Below are 26,352 nucleotides of genomic sequence, written 5' to 3'. Positions count from 1 at the left end.
ACCTCTCCTTGTTACCAAATACCCTGGAGAGTACACTGTGCACCACAAATACGCCAATACACAAAGATTGAGTTTTAAAATAATATTTATTAACTAACAGAAATCTAAAAGAGTCCCGGGGCACCCCAAGTCTATAAAAGTCCGAAATCCCAAACCCAGTCCCATGTCCATTCCTTAGAGATTCCCCCCCACAGTCATCAGTTCCAAAGGAGGCGGAGGAGCGGTGGCCAGGTGTCCATCCATTGCGAGGCTGGGGAGACAGGAAGAGCTTGGTGACAGTAGGCTTGTTTCCATAGGCAGTCCAAATGACACTCACTTCCATAATTAAGTAGGCTACGCAGGTAATCGCTGCATTTATTCCATACGTGATTTACAACACTGCAATCGCTAGTCTAGGTTAAACATTAGGGGTGAAGTTACACAGCACTCGCACACGGCACAGCTCACTGCAAACAATGTGTGCTGCGATTCACCTGGGTAGGCCAGCGATATTAAACGTGAGTCCAAGTACAACTGCTGGGTTTGGAGAGAGAGAGAGAGAGAGAGGGAGGGGCGAGAGCAAGAGAGAGAGAATGCGGCGATGGCGCGCACGGACAGGAGGTGAGTTTCTAACGTAGTGCGGGGTACCAGGCAGACACTTAACTTTTGGACGGGGGGAGCGTCCTAACCCCCCGGTCGTCCTCCGAAGCAGCACTTCCACTCTAGCTCTGGTCGCGGACTTTCACACCAGGCACAATGCCAGTCGCGCTCCCTCCGTCGAGCTGCTGAGCCGTCTGCACGCAGATCCATAGGATCACCATCACAGACATCATATATGAAGACTAGATACGTCATCGCGTATTTCAAGCACGTCCGCACAGGTCGGCCATATTAGAGCAGCCTAAACTCTCCACAGACCCTCCGTTACACCTGAAGTAAACTGAAGAGTTGAAACGTTGGGATACTTAAAAATGTATTCTGTTGCTTCGCTGAAATATTGACACGTGTTTATAAATGGTAGGGCTCCTTACTTAAGTGTAGACTGGGGTAAAACGCCCAAGAGATGCATCCCACTTAGCCTATTGTCCAAACATTTAGATAGACCTACAGCAAATACACATTTTAACCATTGCTGTGCATTACGTTGACGGCATGGATATATTCATTGCACCAAATTAAAGACGACAGAGATGACGTACTGGAAGAGAGATGTAGGCCTACAGCGCAACAAGTTCATTCTATCTGGATGGCTTTAGCGTCACGACTCATTTTGAACACAAGGTGGAGCTGTCGAAACCAAAGCATATACTACAAGTGAACGTTTATTTGTTATTTTACTGAAAATATAAAATATTACGTTGTGCATTTGTTTATGGGATCTATTTAATTACATGAATAAGCCTACTGAACTATATTATACATGATTTTAGACCTATGCACATAATAATATAATGTAATATAATATAATAATATTGTGAATATTCATCACTATGCAGTATCAACATATACTTTCGTTTGGAATTTTTTATACTGTATAAAAAAACAACCCTTTCGAAAATCGATATAAATTTGAGGGAATTATGGCCATCTGAAGAGTATACAACACCCAAAACTCACTGCAACTGGTTGAGCCAGAAGGCTGCTTTAACATGGCCGCCATGCGCGGACGTTCGACTTGCATGACGGGAACGCGGACGACGCATCTAGTCTTCCTATATGATGTCTGTGATCACCAGTGTCTTCTTCCGGCCTGGTCCTCTTCTCCGGCTACCGGAGTTGAACGTTCTCTCCACCTCTACACCTGTCCCTCTGGCACGGCCGCATCTCTCCTCCGAGGCCCCCCCTCTTCTCTCGTGGCTGCTCTCCCTCTCCCTCCGCGCTCGCGTCCAACTTCGCGTCTCCGCATATAAACACTCCCACAACCCAAAGTCACCAATCACCTACCACACCCATTTCCTATTCCCACCTGTAGCCGTTTACTTTAATTGACCCCATAATCGTGTTTTCCCAATGTTTACTTCCCCATTCTAATCTACAAAGTCCTCACTCAAAGTCACCCCCGTGACACCCTCCCCGACCAATCGGTTCTCGTCCCGAGAACCAGAGGAGGAGATCCATCCTCTCCATTTTTTTGTTCCGTTTGAACATTGGTCTTTCCACCCACTTGCCATTCGTCGTCGGAACTCCCGTTATTAAAAAAAAATGGGGGGGGGGGGGGGGGCTGACTGACATGACCGTACAATCACTCATTAGATCCTTGTTTGACGCATTTGGGGCACACAGCGCTCAATCCAGGGTAAACCTGCCGCACTACGCCAAATGTCGCAGGTGAGAAAGTGCGCATTTTCTAGCGACACCTCTCCTTGTTACCAAATACCCTGGAGAGTACACTGTTAATATTTATTAACTAACAGAAATCTAAAAGAGTCCCGGGGCACCCCAAGTCTATAAAAGTCCGAAATCCCAAACCCAGTCCCATGTCCATTCCTTAGAGATTCCCCCCCACAGTCATCAGTTCCAAAGGAGGCGGAGGAGCGGTGGCCAGGTGTCCATCCATTGCGAGGCTGGGGAGACAGGAAGAGCTTGGTGACAGTAGGCTTGTTTCCATAGGCAGTCCAAATGACACTCACTTCCATAATTAAGTAGGCTACGCAGGTAATCGCTGCATTTATTCCATACGTGATTTACAACACTGCAATCGCTAGTCTAGGTTAAACATTAGGGGTGAAGTTACACAGCACTCGCACACGGCACAGCTCACTGCAAACAATGTGTGCTGCGATTCACCTGGGTAGGCCAGCGATATTAAACGTGAGTCCAAGTACAACTGCTGGGTTTGGAGAGAGAGAGAGAGGGAGGGGCGAGAGCAAGAGAGAGAGAATGCGGCGATGGCGCGCACGGACAGGAGGTGAATTTCTAACGTAGTGCGGGGTACCAGGCAGACACTTAACTTTTGGACGGGGGGAGCGTCCTAACCCCCCGGTCGTCCTCCGAAGCAGCACTTCCACTCTAGCTCTGGTCGCGGACTTTCACACCAGGCACAATGCCAGTCGCGCTCCCTCCGTCGAGCTGCTGAGCCGTCTGCACGCAGATCCATAGGATCACCAGTGTCTTCTTCCGGCCTGGTCCTCTTCTCCGGCTACCGGAGTTGAACGTTCTCTCCACCTCTACACCTGTCCCTCTGGCACGGCCGCATCTCTCCTCCGAGGCCCCCCTCTTCTCTCGTGGCTGCTCTCCCTCTCCCTCCGCGCTCCCGTCCAACTTCGCGTCTCCGCATATAAACACTCCCACAATCCAAAGTCACCAATCACCACACCAATTTCCTATTCCCACCTGTAGCCGTTTACTTTAATTGACCCCATAATCGTGTTTTCCCAATGTTTACTTCCCCATTCTAATTTACAAAGTCCTCACTCAAAGTCACCCCCGTGACACCAGTCTATTCCTTAGTTTTAGTTGAATAGCCTAGGCCTATTTGTATTTCCGAGTGTTAAAAGCAGGAGAGCCTGGACGTTGCAACCTCGGCTGTTGAGGTATTTGATTTTGCTATCGTTGTCACTTTTGCCTACTAAAATGCAATTTAACTCTAAGTATTTAGGCTATTTAATAACTATTGGCTATAGGCCTACAGCAAGTCTGTGAAAGTAGCCTAGTCATCTTGCCGTGGGAATAGCAAAGTCCAGCACGCACGCTTATTTCTCTCCTTCCATTGACAATCCACAAGCTCCAGCAAGGGGAGGGAAAAACAGCGCTGTCCATGCGCTTCCTAACAGGTGGCGACCCCACCACTAGTCTCACAGCCTCCTCACAACATGTTCACGCACTAAGTTTTGAATCGGCCCAAGACAATATAAGTGATGAGTGATTAATTTTACACTACAAACGCTTCTTTGATAACTTGGACAGCTAGATGTTATTGTAGAGGTGTTCTCTGCTGTAGCTCAGACTGCCAAACTCTACCGTATTGAGGCACCCTATAGAATAGATAGAATAGATAATAGCCATTTTTTCTGTGCTCCCGATGTCACACCCATAGTCTAGCTCAGTGCTCCCATGATGTACAATAGATTACAGCAATAGATAATAGATTACAGTTTACCACCCTTAATGCCTTATTTGTTTCAGCAAACCATGTTCTTTCACAAGGACCATTCCCAGATAGTAACATGTTTATGGCAACACGTTACATGTTTACGTATGGCAACATGTTTAGCGCAACACGTTACGGACATGAAATCGCGGTGATTGGTTAAAGTTGCGCTGTCGCGCAGAATTCGCGGGGATTCATTGAAGTTACGAAAAAGTTTCAAATCGCAACATCGCGAATTCCTGGAGGGACTAATTAACACATTAATCAAAGACCAGATTTGAAATGTCAGGCTAAATATCTACTTAAATCATATGAGTCGATAAAATACATTTAAAAATCAAATAATATCTTTTATGAACATAGTTAGCAACACACTTCAACTATTGTCCTTGTATAGTGTGTTGATGGACATTTTCGACAGAGGTGAGCCTTGTTCTCCGTTAATTTCCATTTCTCTGATCTACCTACAGATAATGGCCGATACAGACTGCCGTAAAAAGGGGGGCGGGGTCACCTCTATTGTTATTTTCTACCTCTATGGTTGTTGTCTTCACAGGCCACCACATCAAGTGTACACGTTCAGACATATGGGTCATGGATGCTGCCTGCCAGACAGACCGCATTGCCACCTGGACTACAGCCACACCAGTTATCCTTGAAGACATTGCCGCCGCCCCAGTCATGGAGTAAATGTACGTAGCCTACTGTAGCTGCCACTTCCAATACTGTTGTGTAGCTTCAAAACGGTTACTTCCTTTTTCCTTTGTTGTGTAACATTATGTTATTCCACGATATTGTTACAGGACAAAACATTAACTGTATCAGGGTATGGTGCAGTCATTGATTGGAATCAGAAATATGACAACACCATGACTATGTCTACTGAGCCACATCAGAAATGACAGTGACGGCCATTCCAATACCTGGGGAAGATGACAGCATCTTATAGGCCTTCAACATTTTGGTTTACTGACAATTGTTTCCATGCCATTTCTGTCTGTTCTGATTCACTCACTCACTTGTCTTGTATAGTTGGAGAGCCTTGTTTTGGATCATTGTTTTAAGCGGTGTGCAGTATTCTTCTAATGATTTAGCAATTCTCATCTACAGAAACTCATGTCATGACAAGTAAAAAGAAGCATAATGATGTTGCAAAGCTCAGCCCCACCACGAGACCTCAGAGTACCAGCCTTTTCATTCAGTCATCCTCAGAATTGCCACTAAGAATGTTGACTTCCACTTCATTAGAATGCTGCATGTGAGAAGATTGTTGTTCTTGAAAGTTGGTGCCTGAAATTTCATTATTTAGCAGGGCTTATCTTGCTTTAAATGGCAAGAAACGCCTATCATCATAGTTCTTTCCACTATCTAAACTCCTGTTCTCCCTTGTGATGACATTGCAAAATACTTTGATGATAGATGTTTAATTGGAATATCTCACAAAAGCCCAATTCAAATGTCATATTCTCATTTGTAATCGGGATAGGGAAAAGTCCCCCAAAAGTTGTTGTGCCTAGGCTGACAGCATAACAGGGAACCTGTATTATTTTCTCCATGGATGGTGGGAATCAGGCCACAAGCACATGTGGTGGACATGAGTTTGGATAATGGAGTGGATCCCTTAACTAGGCCCCCTGAAAACACAATGTTTTCTGTGAATGTAATTTCTATATTTGCTCTACCAGAAAATGTATAATTTACACACACATGAGGTTGCGGATGATACTTGACTTGATGAAATTATAACTATTATGAACTATACAATTCATGGCAATTGTATAAAATGGCTTTTGCTGTATTTTGGAGCTCTTCAAATCCTTTCCAATGACTAATCACTGGGACACTGTTCACACATTGTTTGTTGTACTTACAGACGGCTATCCACAATGAAAATTCAAACCAACTACCGCCCCTACGGCTACCTGCAGGAAGTCTACCTTTCTTCAAAATCGCAAAGACCAAGAAGGGATAGTGCATCAACCATAAAAAGATAATGACAACCTTTGTATTGATAAGATTTCAAAAGAATTCATTTCAACTCATTTTGACATAACATTTTTACTGGTGTTACTTTAATATCACGTTAAGTCCATAAAATAAGATCATTAGAATTCTAAACAATATGTGTGTTTTTTTGTGTCAAGGTTCATGTCCTGGTGGACCTCATTCTGGACAAGGTCTTTGGGAACCCTGCGACACACACTGAGGCAATGTTGGCGTTGGTGCCGTTCACAGACGAGCCAGCCAGATAAAGAGGAGGTCACCGCCAGCCTTGTGTTGAGGTTCACGTGTACTGCAGTCTGAATCCCTGGTGTAGTGTCCTTCGTCATCAAGGAACTCAGCATGGATATGCAAGTCAACACAGGAATCACTGTTGGACAAATACTTGAAGCGGCTGAAAAATTGAAAAGACAGTTGCAGAGATTGTTAATGACGTAATTCTTTCACTACAATATTTGTATTCCATAAATATCCCCATGTTCCTATGGAATACTCTAGATGCTGTCATAAATAAATATTCACACACTGTCTTTACACTGTCTGCATAATTGAATTAACAGCTTATGTGGGTGTGTGTGATCCCGAAATATATTATTGATTATGACACTTATCTGACACTTTCATTTATTCAAAGCGACGCACAACTATTATTTTTCAGGGTATTGGTTACAGTCCCTGGAGCAATGTGTGGTTAGGTGCCTTGCTCAAGGGGACTTCAGCCTGGAGGGAGAGGTCAGGGGGAATTTGAACCAGCAACTCCTTGAATGAAAGACCAACTCTCTAACCACTAGGCCACAGGTGCCCCCAAATAGTATACAAGTAGTTACTCACTATTACTTGTATAAATTGAATCAAGTGTGCATCTTGGCTCTCCCAGCACATCTCCTATTCTATAAAGATTAGAGATGGTAAATCCTTCACCTTATTCACAGGTCTCTCTTTCTGTGGGCATTGACCATTGTATTCGTTTCCACGCTAGCATCTAAGCTTATTTCCAAAACATAATGGCAGTTTTATGATCGTGTTTGGTTCCTCGGGTAAACATAGGATGAGGCATACACATTTCACAATGGAAAAACTTTGGTGGCAACTCATGGGTAAATGTGATGTCAACAGATCAGCTCGATCATTTCACCAATGCACACAAGCCAGAATACATGGAAAAGGGAATGCTGACTATTTTCCAGTGCAGAAGTTAGCGCACCTATTTTCCCCAAACAGACTGGTCAATAGTGTTTACAGCAGTAGTGGTGATCACATGCGGGATAAGCATCATATCCGAATAATCCGAAACAGAACGATGTTTGAAGGGGGTAAAGTTAAACAGTCTACTATAGGCTAATGCTCTGAAAATTGCCCGCCTCGTTCAATAATAACACATTGTTTTTACACGTATTGGTGTAGTAGCATATACATGTTAGAAATGAAGGACGTAGGCATAGCCTAATATCTACATAGAACTAGTTCAACATACTATCCATCCATTCCAAACTGAGAAAGTTGCTGGGTTTAGAGACTGTGGAGTCGCGATGTCAGTAACATGCACTGCACACCAAGCAAATGAGGTTGTCTAGACTACTTATACGTAGGCCTACTGTAGGCTAAATAAAAAAGAATATTGTTTGTTTTTGATGTTCACTTTCAAGCAAGGACGTCTATGCAAAATATTGCTGCTATAATAATTACCAGCCAGTCACTGGCTAGCAAAAGGGCTTTCGGACCCACCCAACAAATGAAATTCCAGACATAACATTTCAAACTCACCCTTCTGAGACATCCTGCGCTGAAGTCCATGAGCAGGTAGCTCCCTACATGTTTCGTCTTCGGGTCAAAAGCGTCAATTCACCCAGTTGCTTGACGTGCCGATGGGAAATGCTACAGCTATTAGTTAGCAGCTAACAAACAAACCAGGCACGTGCACTCCAATACGGCAGGGGAGGCACGGCCTCCCCAGCTCCAGATGAGAATGATGAGATGCAGTAAATGTGAATAATAGTAACAATAACAGCTATTGTTTTCGAGCATCTGCACCATAACTACCATTTGAGCAGTATTTAAACAGTTTCACTCATTTTCAATCATTTCCGTGGCCAAAATCGTAATATTTGCCCATTTCATGTCAAATTGCTCCGAATACGCTGAATTTGCGCAATCCCTCGTTAACAAGTTTGAGCGCATGCGCCATGTTGCTCGTTCTGTGAATGCAACCTGGTAATATTGTATTAAACGTTTTTATACACTTAATAGAAGTATGTATGGTGTGCCCTCATTTCCTGATATTTTTAAAATATTTTCTACGTGTGATTATCATTTCTTTACTCTGGACGCTTTTGCATAACGCCCACTGAAAGATACAATGGTGAGGCGAGCAGTAGCCTGGCCGCAGACTCCTTCTGGTGTTGAGTCTTGCTGGACAGTTACGTCATAGCGAATCTGAAGTTCACAATACAGTCAGTCGGTGTTGTTGGCTAGCTTGTTCACTTTGACTGCTACAAGTGGATTTCATAACGAAACTAAGAGCATTCTCAAAGTTGGATTTCCAAGGGGAAAATATGTGATAAAGAATGGAGGACCGACAGAGCTGAAGGGTTTACTGCAGGTGACCGGTCAGAGGATTATAACTACCCGATCATTTCAAAGTGAGTGGTACAACAGAAAATATTTGTTGTTTCCCCTGTGTCTTGTTTGCAACCGGCGAGAATGTGTGGAAGACCATTCGCATGGGATTTTACGACTTAACAATTTACTAAGGACTAAGGAGCCTCACGAAACACAAATCCTCGCGGCTACTCATATTCAATGCCAAATTGCTTTGGACGTTTGGGGCGACGTTTGGGGCTTTGGATGAACAGCACCGGCTAAAGTAACGTTAGCATGCACAACGCCCCACAACGCCTTCACAAAGTGAAGGAAAAGAGCGGCGCATGGACCTGATGTAGGAGTTCAGGTAAGACCAATTTCCTGTGTGTGAAGCCTGTGTTTGTGAGACCCGTGGGGAGAGAGAGAATCCTCCGTGATTCTGTCCGGTGTGGTAGCTTTTGTGATGGGCACCGGATTCTCATGTGCCCGGTAACTGTTTGTAAAGTTGAGTACAGGGTACCGTTGAGGTAAATCAAATATACCCGTGTAACTACAAGACTCTGATTTAATTCCAAGGTGTAGGCATAACAGAAATGACAGTCCCAAAATATTTGGTGACCATATCGAAGCTTGTGTAATATCTGTTTACGTTGACATTCGCTTCCTGCCACACCTTTGTCCCACATCGCTTGCCGTAGCCTCGTACAAGTAGATGTAGGCCTACATTTGCACGAGAATCCAGTGCGTATCACAAAAGCCATCACACCGGTTTGTTCGCCGTGGTGCTCAGCGGTCTATATGACACCATGTTACAGGCTACTGGTTCACCAGGATACTCTTTTCCCATCTCCTCTCCTCTTCTCTCCTTGAGCTCCTCCCCACTCCTCCTTTCTCCTCTCATCTCCTCTCTCTTCTCCTCTCCCCTCCCCTCCCCTTCTCACCTCTCCTCTCCTCTCCTCTGCTGTCCACATTGGTGCTGAGTGGTTTATGTGAGACCACTGTTTGAATCCTGTGTGTGTGTGTGTGTGTGTGCGTGTGCGTGTGTGTGTGTGTGAGAGAGAGAGAGAGAGAGATCTAATAGCATTTTCTCTGCGGAAATGCAGTATGTCAAAATATGTAGGCCTACCTTATGTTAAGAAAGCTGCTATGACATATTGAACTTGTCGGTAGGCCTATTTGGCAATTATTTATTTGAAAATCTGATATTGAAAAAGTTGCCTCACCAGCCATAAATCCCAGCGCACGTCACTGAAACAAACACACCCTTGTCGCCACCAGGAGCTTGGTCCCGCCCCCACTCATCCACGGGACACACCCCTCCCCTCCCTCCCATTCCCCCCTGCAAACTGACGCACTGGAGAAAGCACTGAAATGGGTCTTTCTTCAAAGACGCCAAAATAGAGCATTTCAGCTTTATTTTGAGAAAAGCCTGCAGATATAACATCCTGACACCCCCCGCAAGCCAATACAAAGCACCACACAGGACCATGCCATGGGATCTTTAAAAAGCGGTATGGTGCTCTTAAAATAATTGTTCAAGAAGACGCTTTTGCACACCTCTGTAGGTGGGCAGGTGCGTAGGATATTATCCCAGTGGGGTTGTCATTCAAGTGTAAAGAAATCCTGCATAGGCCTACTGTCCATTCCACCAACGAACTTTAATACAACATGAAGAAGGTCGGATGACCGAAACAATGTATTAAAGTTTGTTGGTGGAATGGACAGTGTGCGGGATTTCTTTGCTCTTAAAATAATGAATTCATAGACAAAACCTTAGCAGGTGAGCTGAAAAAAATTCAGGCATTTTCTTCCTCTGGGGCTAAGCCCCCCCTGTCTCTCAAACCTAGTGACGGGCCTGCTCTGACTCGAACCTCTTTGGACTCGGACTTGACCAGTACTGGTCTTGGACTCTACAAAGGTTGGTGGACTTGACTACAGCCCTGGTTGCCAGTGTACATAATAAGTGGAGTTGGCTACTCCTTTGTTTGCACTAGAGTGCTCCCAGTTTGCTGTGTTCCTCTGCCCACTTTGTAGTGAAATTCGTGCAGTGCTTTGAACTTAAACGTGTGCTGTGATCAGTAGCCACTCATTTGTCTGTGCGCATTTGTCATTTCCCTGTTCCTCCAGCTGGCAGTTGCACCGAAGATGAGGGGGGTCGTGACAGAGGAGCCAGCACATGCAGCCATCCGGAGTTTGGGATGTTGCTGGCCTGTCTACCCCACCCTGAGGCATGGGCCCACACGGAGGACATGAACTTTGAGTGGTACCGTACCGTGGGCCCGTGCACATTGACTGAACTTTTAGCTTCCTCCTTCCTCCAAAAACACTTTTAGTGATAGGCTATTTAATAAATTCTATTCTTTATTTACATCAGACTCAAAGTACATGGTCCATATCAAAACTACAGACAAAACATTACATGGAGAAGTTAAGACAAAGAAAAATAAGAGATAAAATGAGAAAATAAAATAAATAATAAAATTTTATAAATAAAATATAACTTGTGAACTCATGTGTTGCCTGGTGTGTCTGTGGTGTAGTTTGTTCCTCGGGGTATTTGGTATCAAACGGGGGTGCCGCCTGGAAACGCGCACCCCCTATAGGCCCCTACCTGTGACACTTGCATAACTCACTTGTGAAAATTAGCTTTAATGGATCCCCAGTGGGGCAGGTCAATAGCAGGGCAACAGAAGGTTTTTTGAAAAGACGAGGATATCATGCAGTGATACAACTAGCCACGTGCCATAAACAATTTTGCACTTTAAATGTTTTCCCTTGATTGTACTGTACACATTCGTTGTTTATTTTTTCCCCAATCCCCTGGTCCTCCTGGCTGAAGCCACACCACCCCTTGACCAAGCAATTTCCTGCGGGAAACACTGCAAAGATACCAAAATGAATCAATAACATTTTTATTCCCAATAACTGATACACAAACACTGTATGTGACATTTGTCTCTGTTAAACTCACTTCAGCTTGCTTAGTACATCTCGGGCAAGCTTCCTACTGTATTTGTTAACTTTATGGTGCCCTGGCATCCATCCTAGCAGGAATCTGTGAAAGTCCGTCCAGGCATAAGCAAACATGTCTCTCCACTCCGCCTCAAGGTCCTTGAAATTCGCCTGTTGGCCAACAGCTGCCCTAAGCTCAGAAAAGTAGTAGTCCAACAGCTCGGGAACTCTCTTTTCACATTGTTTCTCATTCATACAACTACCCAGAAAATAAATCACGTCCTTCATTCCACAGCCTCCCCCCACATACTGGAAGTCTACGGCTGCCACCCCTCCACTTCCCGTCCCAGAGAAACAAAAGTTGGCCAATTTGGCATCCCCGTGTACAATAGTTTTGAACTGGCAGTTGTTGAGTATCCTGTCTATCTCGCCAGCGAATTTCTTCAGCTGCTTGTCTGACATGGCTTCCAATTCATCGGGTCTGGTCTCCAGGTGCCAGTATGTTCCTATGGGCCATAGCCCCTTTGGTTCGACCCCGAGGAAGAGCGCATGGAAGTTGGCTAGCCAGCTGAGGCATGCCCTAATCTCGCCGTCCTTGACATTATCCCTTCGCTCATCGAATCCAGCCACGTCGAGATCCTCGAGGACAATCACCTGCTCATCGCCGAAAGACCGAGCAGCGAGGCAAACGGGGATGCGGCAACGTTCGTTAGTGGCATAGTTCTGGTACCAATATGTCTCCACCTGGTACGAGCGCACCTTGCGCTGGTGAGACATGTCGGTATTCCATCCACCCGGGTGCGAGGACTCCTGTGGGAATTTCACGTGTTTGACCACCACAGACGGACGGTCGCAGCCTTCCAAGTGAATTCTCGTTATCTCCCCATATCCACTCCAAAGAGTTTGTATTTTGGCACCTTTGCGCGCAGCCTTCGCTCCGGTCACCTGCAGAATTAGATCCTGATATTTTTGCATCCCAACGGCCTATTTAAAAAGAGTAAATACAACTGTGTAACTAGCATCTATTGTCAACACTGATCAGACATCAACACTTTATGACAGGCTAAAGATAAATGGTGCAGGAGGCGACTGGACAAGTAACAAAAACCAACCTCGTTCTGTTGTAAGTCAAATGGGAGTCTTTCTACCGAGGAAAAATAAATTCAACATGTTATTCGAAGTACACGTCGACTCCTACAACTTCATTTCCAGCGAGGGCAAGGGGCATTTCATTTACAACATGTATTTCACAGTGAGCTGAGCTGTAGCAGAATTTCTTCTGGTGTTTTATGTCGCACTGATGAATGCATTGCCATCTATTGGTAAGGAGTAACCTTGAATGTGTGTGTGTGTGTGCGTGTGCGTGCGTGCGTGCGCGTATGCACGTGTGTGTATGGTTTACTTAAAAAAGTAGAACAATCACATCTTGCAATATTTTTACTCCCTTTATTTTATTTATTTTCATTATGTCATATTTTGCCACATTAGGCACAACACTAAAAACATTACAACATGGCAATTCAAAAATGCATCGAAGGCATTAAAAAAAAAAAAAATCAGAGTATGTTTCCCTAGTTCTGTAGTGGTTTCATTTGGGACGACTCTCTGGTGCTCCGGACCTCTACTTCACACAGAGTTAAGTATTTCCATCTTCCTGGGAGACTGATGCTGACATAGCGGCCCTCCATATTGTGGCACTGAAAAGAGACGGTCTCTCCCTCTCTCATCTCATCTATAACGGCACACCTGTCAAATAAACACAGGTAAGAGATACTTATTTAGATTAAATATGAAGTGAAAGTGAAAGCCCATGGGGAAACTCCAACTCCCATTGTCATTGTGGCACAGCACTCCACAGCACACAAGTGAACACTGCACACAACGAAATTGCATTTATGCCTCACCCGTGCAAGGGGGTAGCCCTCAGTGGCGCTCCTGGGTAGCCCTCAGTGGTATTAAATTATATGTATTAAATTAGACAATTGTGTGTTAAATAGTTAAAATTGTGACACAATTCTAAGCAGCGAGAGCGGTAAGCTTTTAACTCCCCAGAAACATACAGAGGGTTGCTGTTGCCGTTGTTTTGCAGGGAGTTTCCGATGCGGATTTCTGCCCCGTTGATCCTCTCAGCGCAGCAGTCCCCCCTGTTGGTGACGGTCACCGAGGCCACCCTGAGTCTTTTCAGGAGGTCCACGCGCCACCAGGGGCTGGTTTCCTGCCTGGAATGCGAGCAGGAGCCGCTGTGGTATAACGGACTTCGGTTCCTGTCGATGGCGTTCTTGGCATCTCCGAGGTGATCATACTGAGAGGACTGGGCCGCTCGTCCCCGTGAGGCGAGGTTCCCTATGCATACAGAGGGCAAAGCAGTCACTTCACTCAGTGCATGTGTGCACTGTAATATCATGCCACTAATGATGTAATAACATCTGTAAAAGTGCTTCTACTTTATACAACTCTGCTTCACAAACCACCTTTTTTTGTGGTGTGATAGCTACCTTGGGTGAACATCAAACTTGTGAAATGCGAATCTTTGACCAACTAGTGAGAATTAATCTTAAGATTCACTAATAATCACTCAACAGTACTGTAAATTAAATTTGATTTCATTGACTTTAGGGTCTCCAGGCCTCTGCTTATCTGAAGGAGGCTATTTTTACTTTTCCAGGGTGTTGCAATCCTCAAATGCAAACTGTATGTGCTTGCCCGCTCCTCACAAAAGCCAGTCTCAGTCTAAACTGTTGGTGGTACAAGCTGTCAGTTGCTAAAAGAGTCGACTCTTACTCTGAAACACATCATCTACTTTCATATTTTTACTGGGACTTGGCTGGAGTGACTTTATATGTTTGCTCCAGTCAGGGATAACCCTCTTACAATAGGAATGAATTCAGAGCCATTCAACAATAACATCACACAACACACTTTCACAAAACCTAACAACACAAAATGTGATTTCACTGCATTTTGACTGATCTGACAATATGCATTTAGCATGTGGCACACTTTTGCATATACAGTAGGGCTATGTAACACTTTACCAGGCACTTGGATATCTGAACACTGTGTTTCCGAAGGTTTCTCCACATAATCCTCCATGAGATCTTGTGGAGGGAAAACTGCAAGTAAAGAACAAGAGTGGACATGGCCTTTAATTGACTCTTACATACCGTATGTGTGTGAGTGAGTAATGTGTTTCAGTGGCAGACAGTAATGGTAGCCAGGGCTGGACTGGGGGAGAAATTGGGCCCGGGCACTTTAACATAACAAACTAGCATATTTGCAATGAGTCAAAACATATTAATAGAATAATTGTTTGTAAAATTGTTGCTCATAAAATAATCGTTTGTGATTTGTTGTGAATTTTCAGACATTCTGAAGTGACCATTTGGATGACATTGGGGGACACGAAAAGCATACACATAGAGTGTATGCTGTAGGTGTACTGTATGCATGAATAGCTGCTGAAAAAAGTCATTTTCACTGACGATCACACAACTACAGCAAATGCTTGTCACAATATTTAAGACATGTCACACTAATGTACATCCCTTAGAACCTGATTGAAATGCCGTGTGGCTAAAAGCAGGAGTATAGTATATATGTGTTCCTCACCAGCTCCAGCTACGAGGCTTGCGTGGACTTCCACCTCACACAGGCTGAGGAACTTAAAGCATCCCGGCCGGATGATGTTTACGAATCTCCCCTCCATTCCGTTACACTGGAAGGTAATGGACTCTCCAGCGGGGATGGATGACACAACAGCACATCTGTGAAAATCACATGCGGTATACAGTACATTAGTCACTCCAGCCAGCAGCAATATAGATCATGTTAATAACTTGCTGTGCAATATGTGTAAACTTATAGCAATACTACGTAGTGTCCCTCGGGGGTCACGGTAGTTTAAGCCAGTGTTTCCCAACCAGGGGTACGTGTACCACTAGGGGTACGCGAGCACACTGCAGGGGGTACTTGGAAAAATGTAATTCTAAGAAATGCATGGAGCATAGTCACACTGGAAAAGAAAAAGCAAAGTAATACATGAGCTAGGGGGTAATCATGGCACAACAAAAAGGCTCAGGGGTACATGAGACGAAAAAGGTTGGGAAACACTGGTTTAAGCTATACAGGCCGAGAGTGAAATTGTCTCTCCTTTGAACTACAGAGAAATTGCCCACTTATCTAACCTTTCTTAATGTGACTGCAGCTCGTGCAAACAGCAAACATTTTTTCACGTGTTTTTATATATATACTATATTTAGGGTTTGTGTGCCCTTATTGTTTGACAGGGCAATGGAAAACAGACATTGGTGGCTAAGGATAGAAAAATGATCTCGAGCAGGAATCAACCTGTGTAGCCGGCATAATGGTAGGCTACTGCGCATTAGTCTACTGGACAACGTCACCTCCAACATTTTTTCATGGTTGAAAAAAAATACATTTGTTTTCAGTCCCACAGTTACTTTCACAACTCACACAGGGTTGCTGTTGCCATTGTTCTCCAGCGAATTCCCAACCAGTATCTCGGCCCCGTCGAGTCTCCACTCGCAGCAGTCCTCTCTGTTGGTGATGGTCACGGACTCCACTCTGTGCACGGCCATGAGATCGACTCGCCACCAGGGGTCAGACTGGAGCCGCGTGTGGGCACAGGAGCCAGAGAGGTACTCGGTGTCCAGGCCACCGTCGATGGCGTTCTCCGCATGGGTCAAGCGGCTGAACTGAGACGACTGGGTAGCTTTACCCTTCAGCGCAACATTATCTTCCAGGGCATACAGGCAGGTGTAAAGATAGAAAGGGTGAAAGGAATTTTTTTTGCAGCTAGGCAAGAGTTAAGTAAAAAAAAAACAGTTCATTACATGCACAGTGAAGAACATTAACCTACTTTGCAAGGAAACTTACTTGTAGTAAGTCATTTTTATGACATAACCTTACTGTCACAAAATCTAGGTCTTAATCTGTTTCTAAAGGCTCTTGGTAGGCCTACTGTCATGACAATGTTGTTATGGTGTAGTTGAGTATTTTCAGCAAATAGTGAATAGGCCCACTGGCGACCCCATATGCAGTAAGAGGCTATATCTTTTCGAGTGTCATGGCCACCCACTTTATTACACTGACACGTTATCATTGAAATGTATTGGCTATGTTCGAAGCCTGGTGTTCCGAGGCACAAGAAATGAAACCATTTTTTAACTTATTAAACCTGGCAAGTAATATAATGACTGATTGATGTACCCATACCCATAGTATGTCTATGTATATTTATGTAAACTGTTTGTCTATGGATGAACTGTAAGCATGCAAACACTATCAGCTTTACCACTTCTGGCCACAGGGGGCTGCCGGCTTTGCCAAGGCCTCCACAGCCACGTCAGGTAAGAGTTGGAGGCCACCGTCTCAGGCACAGCAACTGGAGGCGCTGGTTGAGGGAGCAGCACTGCCAATGACACACACATTGAAATAGAGTGAATTGAACGCGTGACAAAGGCAGGGCTGGACTAGCCATCTGACATAGCAGGCATTTCCCGGTGAGTCAGTTCTGCACCGCTAATTGTGAGGGGCCCCTTTAAGCCAAACGTGCCCGGGCCATATTTCTCCCTCAGGGCAGCCCTGGACAAAGGGCACACCCACAACTCTAGCAGTGGTCACACACCATCACACCATGATATTGTGAGATAAGACCATTTTAAAGTAACTGCTATGTGTGGGATATTGGGAACTATTTTATTTAATTATTGCACATAGATGTGTCTGGTTGTGTAAAAGTATGCACACCGGAGTGCTATGGTTCAGAATGAGTTCTTCAATAGGCTGAAGGAGCCATGGGTTCATATAACGTGACCTACTGTGTTTATGTGCACCATTGAAGAACATCTAAGGTTGAATGTGTGTGTGTGTGTAAAGTCACAAGAGAGTAACAACATGCACAACAGTAGTCTACTGTAGTACCAAGTTGCTGAAACCAGATTACCTGCTTGAAAGGTGCTTGCATGCACTTCCACTTCACACAGGGTCAAGTATTTCTCTCTGCCAGGGAGGCGAATGTTGACATAGCGACCCTCCATCCCACCACACTCAAAGGTCCTAATCTGGCCAGCGGGGATGTAAGGTATCACAGCACACCTGCAGATGAGACAGAGGCTTCATATAGCACCAGTGCAGTATAGTATAACACAGCCAATGTGTAAAAACATCTTATTTCATCAGTTCATAGCATATTGAGTATCACAAACAATGCAGTTTATCACATAGAGTCTTTTATAATACATATGTCTCATAAAACTCTTTTTTATGCACTGAAGCAAAAAAAAAAATATTTTGGCTTTGTGATACAGTCTTTCATTTAGTTCAATCAGCCCATCCATATACTATACATCCATCCTTAACATGTTCCAACAGGACATTTAAAATGGGCCTAGGATGCTAGTTGAATAGACCTGCTTTCCATCTACTTAGAGCTAAAGCCTAGTCTATACCCTTGTAGTAATCTCATTCCTGCAGAGATTCTGGGATGTCTGAATTGAGACACATGTAACCTGCGTTGCTGATTAGTTGGTTGTCTGGCAACATGAATAGTCTCCTCCAGACGACCTGACCCAGACGTAACAACGAAGCTCACGTTAACTGACTGGAGCATTATGGATGGCAAGGCCAGGCTATAAGAACTACCCTTAAACAACAGAAGGCTGTGAGGAGTAGGTACATATAGGATCAGAATTACAAACAAAACCTTCAGGTTATGCATGCCTGAATAACCCTGACTCAAACTAACACACAATACAAAACCATCCTTGACACAAAGTGATATTAACATACATAACTAAGTTAACAAATCACAATGAATGAATGAATGCACCAAAGGACTGTCTCACAGACGGTTGTTGTTGCCATCGTTGTCCAGGTAGTTGCCGACGCGGATCTCAGCGCTGCTTATGCGGTCGGAGTACTCGTCCCCGCGGTTGGTGACGGTCACAAAGGTGATGTTGTGGACCCTCCCCAGGTCCACCCTCCACCAGGGGTCGATCTCGGCCCGCGTGTGGCTGCAGGAGCCCTCTGAGTAGGTGCTGCTGCGGTTCCTGTCGATGGCGTTGCTGGCTCCGCCCAGACTGTCCAGCTGAGAGGACTGGATCGCAGAGCCTCCAGTGGCTGCATTCTCTAAAAGGAGGGCCATCATCAGCATGATAATTACAAATACTGTACGCCAATAGTGATGACGTTATTCACAAGCTATTCTCAAGGCGAAAAATAAGCTACTTTGTATGTGTATTGTGTAATAATTTCCTCAAAGGTATGAAAATTGTCCCTTTAAATTCTGTAAAACAAAATGTCTGCATTTTGAACTTGTTTTTAAATAAACTGATAGGTCTTACCAAGCACCTCTTTTGTATCAGGGCATTTAGTTTTTGTTTTCCTTTGTGCAGGGTTTGGTCGCATATCCTTGCCTTCCTGTTCTAAGAGACAAGACAGGGAAAAAAACTACTGTCACAAAAAAACCTACTGCCACAACACATCACCAAAATTCTTGACTTAGCCTGGTTAGGCCCTTGTTCCTGTACAGATTATTATATCCCAAGCACCAAAAGTGCTTTTGTCCTTTCTTTATTGCTTCTTCTTATTATTTTTTAATCCTAGTTTCTATTCATTGTGAGTTCTAACTGTTCTGTGACAGACATTTACTTCATGCACTGCTTTGTTGAACCAAGCTAGTAGCCTGTTATCATAGCCCTAAGCAAAACCCTAACCCCTGACCAGACCCAGGAGCAGTTTGTACATAGCTCAGATTCATGGGTAGGTCAAGGTCAAATTGACATGACACCAGTAACCTCAAAATAGAAGAGGCCAAACTCTGTCAAATCGAATGCTACTCCTGGCTGACCTCTACTGACCTTCCAGCGGGTTTGCGCTGACCTCCACCTCACACAGTGCAAGGTGTTTGTCACAGCCCGGCAGAAAGATGTTCACGTAGCGCCCAAGATGAGCCCTGCAGTGAAACGCCTTAGTTTCCCAGGCAGGGAAGGAGGAAATGACATCACATCTGGAAACAGAGACATGAGCGATAAACTGGGGTTGGACAATTGGACAAATCCCACACATGCGCGCCGCACACACAGAGTGTTTGCTATATTGTGTGTGTGTGTGTGTGTGTGTGTGTGTGTGTGTGTGCGCGCGCGCACGTGCACGTGCACACGTATGTGTTCATGTTGTTGAAATTGAAGTCAAGTCACCTCTAGTGCATGGAAGAAATATTGTGGCAAACAGCACACAACATACAAGGTGAATAGATGACAAATGCATTATAAAACTTGGAAAGCACACTTCTTACAGTGGATTGTTGTTCCCGTTGTTCTCCAGGGAATTGCCGATTCGTATTTCCGCTCCATCAATCATCTCGGGGTCGCCGTCTTCTCGATTGGTGATGGTTACCGTGGTGACGTTGAAGGGCCTCTGCAGGTCGACCCTCCACCAGGGGTCTGTTTGTGTTTTGGTGCGACTGCAGGACCTCTCGCTGTACCTGGAGCTACGTCCTCCGTCCACAGCATTGCCGGGGCTGCCCAGGTAGTTGTACTGTGATGACTGAACCGCCTCTTTGTTCAAAGCCACGTTCTCTGTGAGAGTAGAAACACAACAAGTTACAACAAGTTCATGACAACTGACGGTTGACATGTTGACTGGACCATCATGTTCACTTCACCTTCAGGCGTCTCCGGCATCTCAAGTCCATCCAGGGTGGTAGGCTTGACTTCTGGATAAGGGGAAAGAAAAAAACGATCTGGAATGAACTAAACCATGACCATTATAAAACTGGATGAATGAGAATCTTCAATGACAGTTGTAAAGCAATTGTTATTTTTTTCTATTTGATATGTCTGAACCTGGCTGTCGCCATGATGATTGTGGTTCCGCCCTGCTCCACATACATCTGGTAGAGCGCCATATGGATTCATTTTCAGAAGGTGTGGCTTCAAGCTCTTGCCAAACCCCTGTTGAGGGTATTAGGGTGCTACCAATGATTTCTTTCAAATCCGTTCTAAGTCCATCTTTTAAAGAATCAGTATGTGGTGGATTCGACAACACTGTTAAAAGTACAGAATCAATGCCAGTGCATGACACTTCCCTAGGAGCCACCGCTGTTGTCTGAAACAACTTCTCCCCCTTTTTGTCCACGCCATATCTGTGAAATTCCTGCCCAGCGATACCGATCGACCCGTTTATGGCCAACTCTGCAAAGCTCCCCAAATAGGGCGGTCCTCCAGACCTACGTGTGAAGCTAGGCCGAGATTTGTGGAACCACACATATTGGCGAGAGCAAGACTACGTCATGTTTAATATTTAGCCAGATACAATTCCATACCAATAGGAACAGGTAGAGCGTTTACTTCCACCTCACACAGAGTGAGATGCTGTTTGTAACCCCTCCTGAAGATATTCACGTAGCGGCCCTCCATTCCGTTGCACTGGAAGGTGCTGGCTCCCCCTGCTGGTATGGAAGAGATCACTGTGCACCTGTTAAAATAGGGACACATCAAATAGGACAGGGGTGTCTAACTCAAATTCATAGTGGACCAAAATCAAAATCTTGATCAAAAGATTTGAGCCGTATTCAATATGTATTAAAAAAAAAAAGGGTAACACAAATATTCATTCCCTTCATGCACGTTTTGTATGTGCTCTATTACACTACCCTGGGCCCACGCATAATTCCTGTGATGCAAAAATGTTTTGCTTTCAAATCATATTTTCTATACATTAATGGTGTATGTGGCCCAACTGTCATACACATTTGAAATGATGTCACAAGCCATATAAAATGACTTTGCGGGCTGCAATTGTCCACAGCATCTTGAGTTTGACAACTGTGACAAGGACAACAGACCTTTTTGTATGCAATATGCATATTATAGGCTTGTCTGATGTGTATATTCTTGAGTGGCTGTGGTCAGCTATTATTGATTTTACCCCTGCCTTAATTGAATTGTTTTCCTGGTGAACCAGAAGCTATGTGTTATCCATGTGCTAACCTTGGGTTGCTGTTGCCGTTGTTTTGCAGGGAGTTTCCAATGCGGATCTCTGCTCCGTTGATCCTCTCCGCGCAGCAGTCCCCCCTGTTGGTGATGGTCACCGAGGTGACTCGAAAGGCCTCCAGGAGGTCCACCCTCCACCATGGGTTGGTCTCCTGTTCTGTGTGTGCACAGGAGCCGTCCTGGAGCATTCCACTTCGGTTCCCATCGATGGCCCGCCTGGCTGCGGTGGAACCGTTGAACGTCGACGACTGACTCGTCTTGCCCCTCATAGCCACGTTGACTGAGAGAGTTCATTGGGGAACGTGAAGATTGTTGTGCCACAAAAATAATAAACATCAACCAGCAGCCCAACTAAGACTAAAATTGTCAGATTAGTTTGATGTTCAAAGTTTAAAAGACTACAAGGTGAGGCAAATCTGGGGTGCATTTCTGGAAGCCATAGTTGCTAATTATGTTAGCTACTTTGTTGTTTGCAATGCAATTTCCCATTGACAACTACCCAAGTTGCTAACTGGCTAACAACTCTGCTTTTGAGAAATGCACCCCTGTTTTTGTTTTTTTTCAACACCCCCTCTCCCCACCCCTCTCTTCCCCTGGTTGCACACTTATACACATTTCAATACTATTTTTGCATATAGTGTTGTCTTTTTAGCACTACTCAGAAATGCAAGAGTGAAGCAGTAACAGTAAGCAGTCTTCTTCAACCTTTAAATAAAGTCTCTTAAGCCAAGCCATAATGAACACAATACAATCTCTAAAATCCTTTCTTACATAGTAGATAAGAGGTCCATATTATTAAACATTAAGTTTTTAGGAACAGTTTGTCTCCATAACTGGTAACACTTTAGAATAATGGATGCAAAAAAGCATTATAAAGACTTAATAAATAATTAACTATTGATGAACAAAACATTAACAAACGTTTGTAAATGACTAGGAAATGTAAACAAATGCTAGTAAATGACTAGGAAATGCTATGTTAATATTTTATATTTATCAAACATTTACAAGTTGCTTGTAAATGAATAAAATACTCTGTTATAAGGTGTGTAAAGTCTTGAATATATCATTTGTAGATATTTCATTAAGCATTAATAAAACTTAGTTAATAATAAAAACATTTGTTAATGTTTTATTCATCATTAGTTAATTATTTACTGATTCTTTACTAAGGAACATTATTATAAAGTGTTACCAAATAACTCCACTTCTAACCTATAGGTTGATCAAGAGCAACAAAATCGAGTTAGTGTTGCTTCAAGGGTGCACTGTGTAGAAAGGGTAGGCTACTGCAACTATGCCAGTCATTCAAACTGTGCTGCCTATTGCCAAACCTGATCATTCAATTAATATTTAATAAACAAGTATTTACTAGTATAACCAAAGCACAGCAAGTTTTGCAGCTAAAAATGTCTATTTCTGGAAATTGAAAATGGCGGTATTTGGTGGTGGTGGTAAGTATTCATGAAAAAGATAACATTTATGAATGGGCAGCATTAATTCTGGAAATAAACAACAAAAAATATTACACCGTGCACCTTTAAAGTCATGCAGGTGGAGGAGGGAATGCATAGTGATTACACTGTTAGTTGTTATGAAAGAAGGTGACTCTACCTAATGTTGGTGACTCCTCATTGCACATGCCCTGTCCCATCAGGAGAATCCCAAGAAGCAGACACAGTGTCCTCATTCTATGAAAGAGTAAAGGCAGTCTCACAGTTGCATTGTGCTGAGTTGAAAAGAAAAAGAACAACCGCAATGTGTTTTCTAGCTACCGCCAAACTAGGCAGCCTGACGTGAATGTACTAAACGAAACTGCAAGTAGGCCTATTAACACATTGTCAAGGTACAGCGCTGCTTCAAATAAAATGTAACAAGGACTAAGGTTTTTTTTAAAAAACAGCTTAAAAAATACATTGGAAAAAAAGACATATGTAGGCTTACATTTATAAGCAAAAAAACATGATAGAAAAATTACCAATATCTTTCTCAAATGCAAAAAAGTATACTCAAGACACTCACCTGCCAGTGCTAAATCACTATTATCTTATCCCGTGCTGGCTGTTCACAGTGATGAACATGCATGTGTCCGTGCGTAGGTCCGTGTATGAAGGCATGTGTAGTGTAGGCTGCGTCAGATCTTAACATGCATAGGGTACCGCTGAGTTCATTCTCTCTCTCTCTCCCTCAGGCTCAGCTTGCCAAAGCTTGTCTCCTCTGTCCAACACAAGCTCGGCTTTCAAATAGCCCTCAAAAGAGCCTTGTTGGTGATCTCCCCCCCCCCTGAATTTAACACATGTATCCCGCTCAGTGAAAAGCAGAGACAACACACTGCTATTAATGAGCCCCCATGCAGCATTTCAATGAGTGGGAACTCTTTTGGCTGGTAAAAAAAACACACACACGTACACAGACTTTTGTGTGAAGGTTTGTTGTGTCAATGAAGTTGGCAACTCTATGCTGGACGGAGAAGTGGGTTGCTAGTTGCTAATTACATGTGAATGGGCCAAGTCTTCAGCTACAACTTGCGCATCCAGGGGTGCCAACAGCAGGGGACAAAAGGGACAGTTGTTGGGAGAGAGGGGGCCCAGAATTGGGTCCTGATTACATTGTATCTAGGCTGGGGGGGCCTTTCAGATGACTTTGTCCTGGGCCCTGCCAAAGCTGTCAGCGGCCCTGTGCGCATCTGCCAAGAGTATGGCCACGGAATTTCAATGTGGATCCCAGAAAAGTCTTCTTTTGTTCTTCATTACACAAGGGCAAACCAATTACACAAGGGAACAGGCAGGACGTAAAGAGCCTTGTTAGCGTGAGGCATTCTACAACGTCTTAATTACATTACTCTCTCATCTGCAGGTGCCAGGCAAGAAAATGTTGTAATTGATGGGGACATATTAAATCATTTTAACCAACGCCTGCTTTATAAAAATGTTGGCCACCACATGCAGCTTTATTTCCAGATTTTCCCTTTGTCATGTAGCCCCTTAATGCACACCGTACCTCCTGTGGTACGCTGTAATAGACATTGAACGTTAACTACTAGTACTACTACACTGCTATGACAATGCACGAGGACTTAAGTAATGCATTACGACTAGGTCATTGCCATTCTGGTAACAGGTAATTTATGATGCTGTGTCTTAAGGGGATAAGATGTTTGTGTAATGAATCGACCAATTATTAACTATTACACTTACTCAATCAGTGGGAAGATATGCCATTGTTTTCAGTGTATTCAGACACACGGGGCAGCACACATGGGCCTCCATGAGTATGCTGAATGATTTAATTTACTGGCTGTTGTAATTTACATGCCAATTCTGAATCTGAGCTGAGGTATGCTATGCCTATATCTCCTGGGTTCACCTGTTGTCTTTCATTGACTTATTTTTTATCATCTTAAAGGAGAAGTATGACATCCAGCATGAAGTGCCCCCTGGTAACACTTTAGAATAATGCTCCCTTCATAATACATTAGACCCTTTGTTTAGACACAGAGGTAGCAAGACTAGGCACATCTCTCTCAACCGTCAAGAAGCAAGTAAAGACTCTTCTCCTTCGTAACTATCTACTAAATTAATGTTTGAGCTTCCCCATTCCACTCCCAGGCCAGAATCTATTAGCCTGGTTGTCACACAGACCCTGGAGCATTTTCGCCCAACTGCGGTAACACAACCGTATCTCGGTCATTTCGTGAAGTTTTCACGAAAAAAATGGAGAAATCAACTGGAGCCTCGTGGTGCCTTCACGTTATTGCTCGTTTTTGGTGGTTGGGAAACACTTCCGCTGCCTATTCATTTGAATTGCCTGACTGCTGCCTACCGACTCGTGGTTGATTTTAGCCTTGTGGTTAAGTTACGATATTGAACCTCGTGGTTGATTTACGACATGCATGCGTTTGCATTTGAAAACTACACTGACAACGTCATTGAGGGCTCGGTAACAACCATCTGCGTGAGAACCAGATTAAGAGTCTATGCCATGATGTGTTTGTGTCGTCTACTACCCTGTGCTAACGTACTTAAAAAAACGTACCCTATTTAGCATTTGCACTTACTGTTCTGTAGCATATCTCTTGTGCATTTTGTATCTTTTGTATCTCTTGTGCATTTTGGCTATGACTATGTCACGATTGTAAGTCGCTTTGGTTAAAAAAAAAAAAAAAACGTCTGCCAAATGCAATGTAATGTAACGTAAGAAGTTTGTCCTCCAAAAGGCAAACTAGATGAAGCCACTGGATATAGAAGTATCTGACAGGCACACACCATCCTAATTCAAACAACTTCCCAATTCCCACTCCTGGGCAGCCGTAGGGTGGTATACTCATTTACAAACATTTGTAAATGTTTTGTTTCTAATTGGTTCATTATAATACAATGTTTATTAAGTGTTAAGACAGCTTTTTAATGGAGCGTTAAGATACACTATTCTCTGATTTTAGGCCCGTTTTTCAAGTTATTCAACCTCTGTTTAGGAAATCTGCTATACAAACCTGCCTTGCCTCTTTTTGAGTGGCTGAGGGTTGACTGGTTATTATGTTACAAACTCAAACAGGCCAAGGTGAATGAGGCCAAATGTCTAAGATGATTGCAGGTAGCTGCAGGCTAGATGCTGTCTGCAAAAGTGTTCAAATAATGTGGTTAGGGTTCACACTGACCCCCCTAGCAAAGTAAGACTTGACTTGAAGATTGAACTCAAAGAAAGGGGTACAAATACACAGCTCCTCAACCCAAG

General features: G+C 43.9%; 3 protein-coding genes across 3 annotated transcripts; all 3 read right to left on the bottom strand.

Annotated features, from left to right (window-relative positions):
• Positions 1-11,571: 11,571 nt before the first annotated feature.
• On the bottom strand, positions 11,572-12,856 carry pkdc (protein kinase-like domain containing). Its single transcript, XM_063198283.1, has 2 exons — positions 12,715-12,856; positions 11,572-12,586 (listed from the first exon to the last, which is right to left on the bottom strand). Exon 2 carries the CDS (start codon positions 12,575-12,577, stop codon positions 11,618-11,620), a length of 960 nt encoding a protein of 319 aa, XP_063054353.1. The 5' UTR covers positions 12,578-12,586; positions 12,715-12,856; the 3' UTR covers positions 11,572-11,617.
• Positions 12,857-13,052: 196 nt separating this feature from the next.
• LOC134449570 (uncharacterized) lies at positions 13,053-20,328 on the bottom strand. Its single transcript, XM_063199586.1, has 12 exons — positions 20,289-20,328; positions 19,920-20,202; positions 19,483-19,631; positions 18,967-19,047; positions 18,469-18,751; positions 17,568-17,719; positions 16,917-17,033; positions 16,076-16,358; positions 15,212-15,366; positions 14,638-14,715; positions 13,663-13,945; positions 13,053-13,348 (listed from the first exon to the last, which is right to left on the bottom strand). Exons 1-12 carry the CDS (start codon positions 20,305-20,307, stop codon positions 13,174-13,176), a joined length of 2,058 nt encoding a protein of 685 aa, XP_063055656.1. The 5' UTR covers positions 20,308-20,328; the 3' UTR covers positions 13,053-13,173.
• Positions 20,329-20,450: 122 nt separating this feature from the next.
• LOC134449819 (fucolectin-1-like) lies at positions 20,451-21,887 on the bottom strand. Its single transcript, XM_063199927.1, has 3 exons — positions 21,616-21,887; positions 20,974-21,100; positions 20,451-20,516 (listed from the first exon to the last, which is right to left on the bottom strand). The coding sequence occupies exons 1-3, from the start codon at positions 21,885-21,887 to the stop codon at positions 20,451-20,453; spliced, it is 465 nt and encodes a 154-aa protein (XP_063055997.1).
• Between the last annotated feature and the right edge of the window lie 4,465 nt (positions 21,888-26,352).

The sequence above is a fragment of the Engraulis encrasicolus genome, chromosome 5 (genome assembly GCF_034702125.1).
Source record: "Engraulis encrasicolus isolate BLACKSEA-1 chromosome 5, IST_EnEncr_1.0, whole genome shotgun sequence".
In the NCBI taxonomy this organism is placed as follows: Eukaryota; Metazoa; Chordata; class Actinopteri; order Clupeiformes; family Engraulidae; genus Engraulis; species Engraulis encrasicolus.
This window is presented reverse-complemented; position numbering and strand designations above follow the sequence as displayed.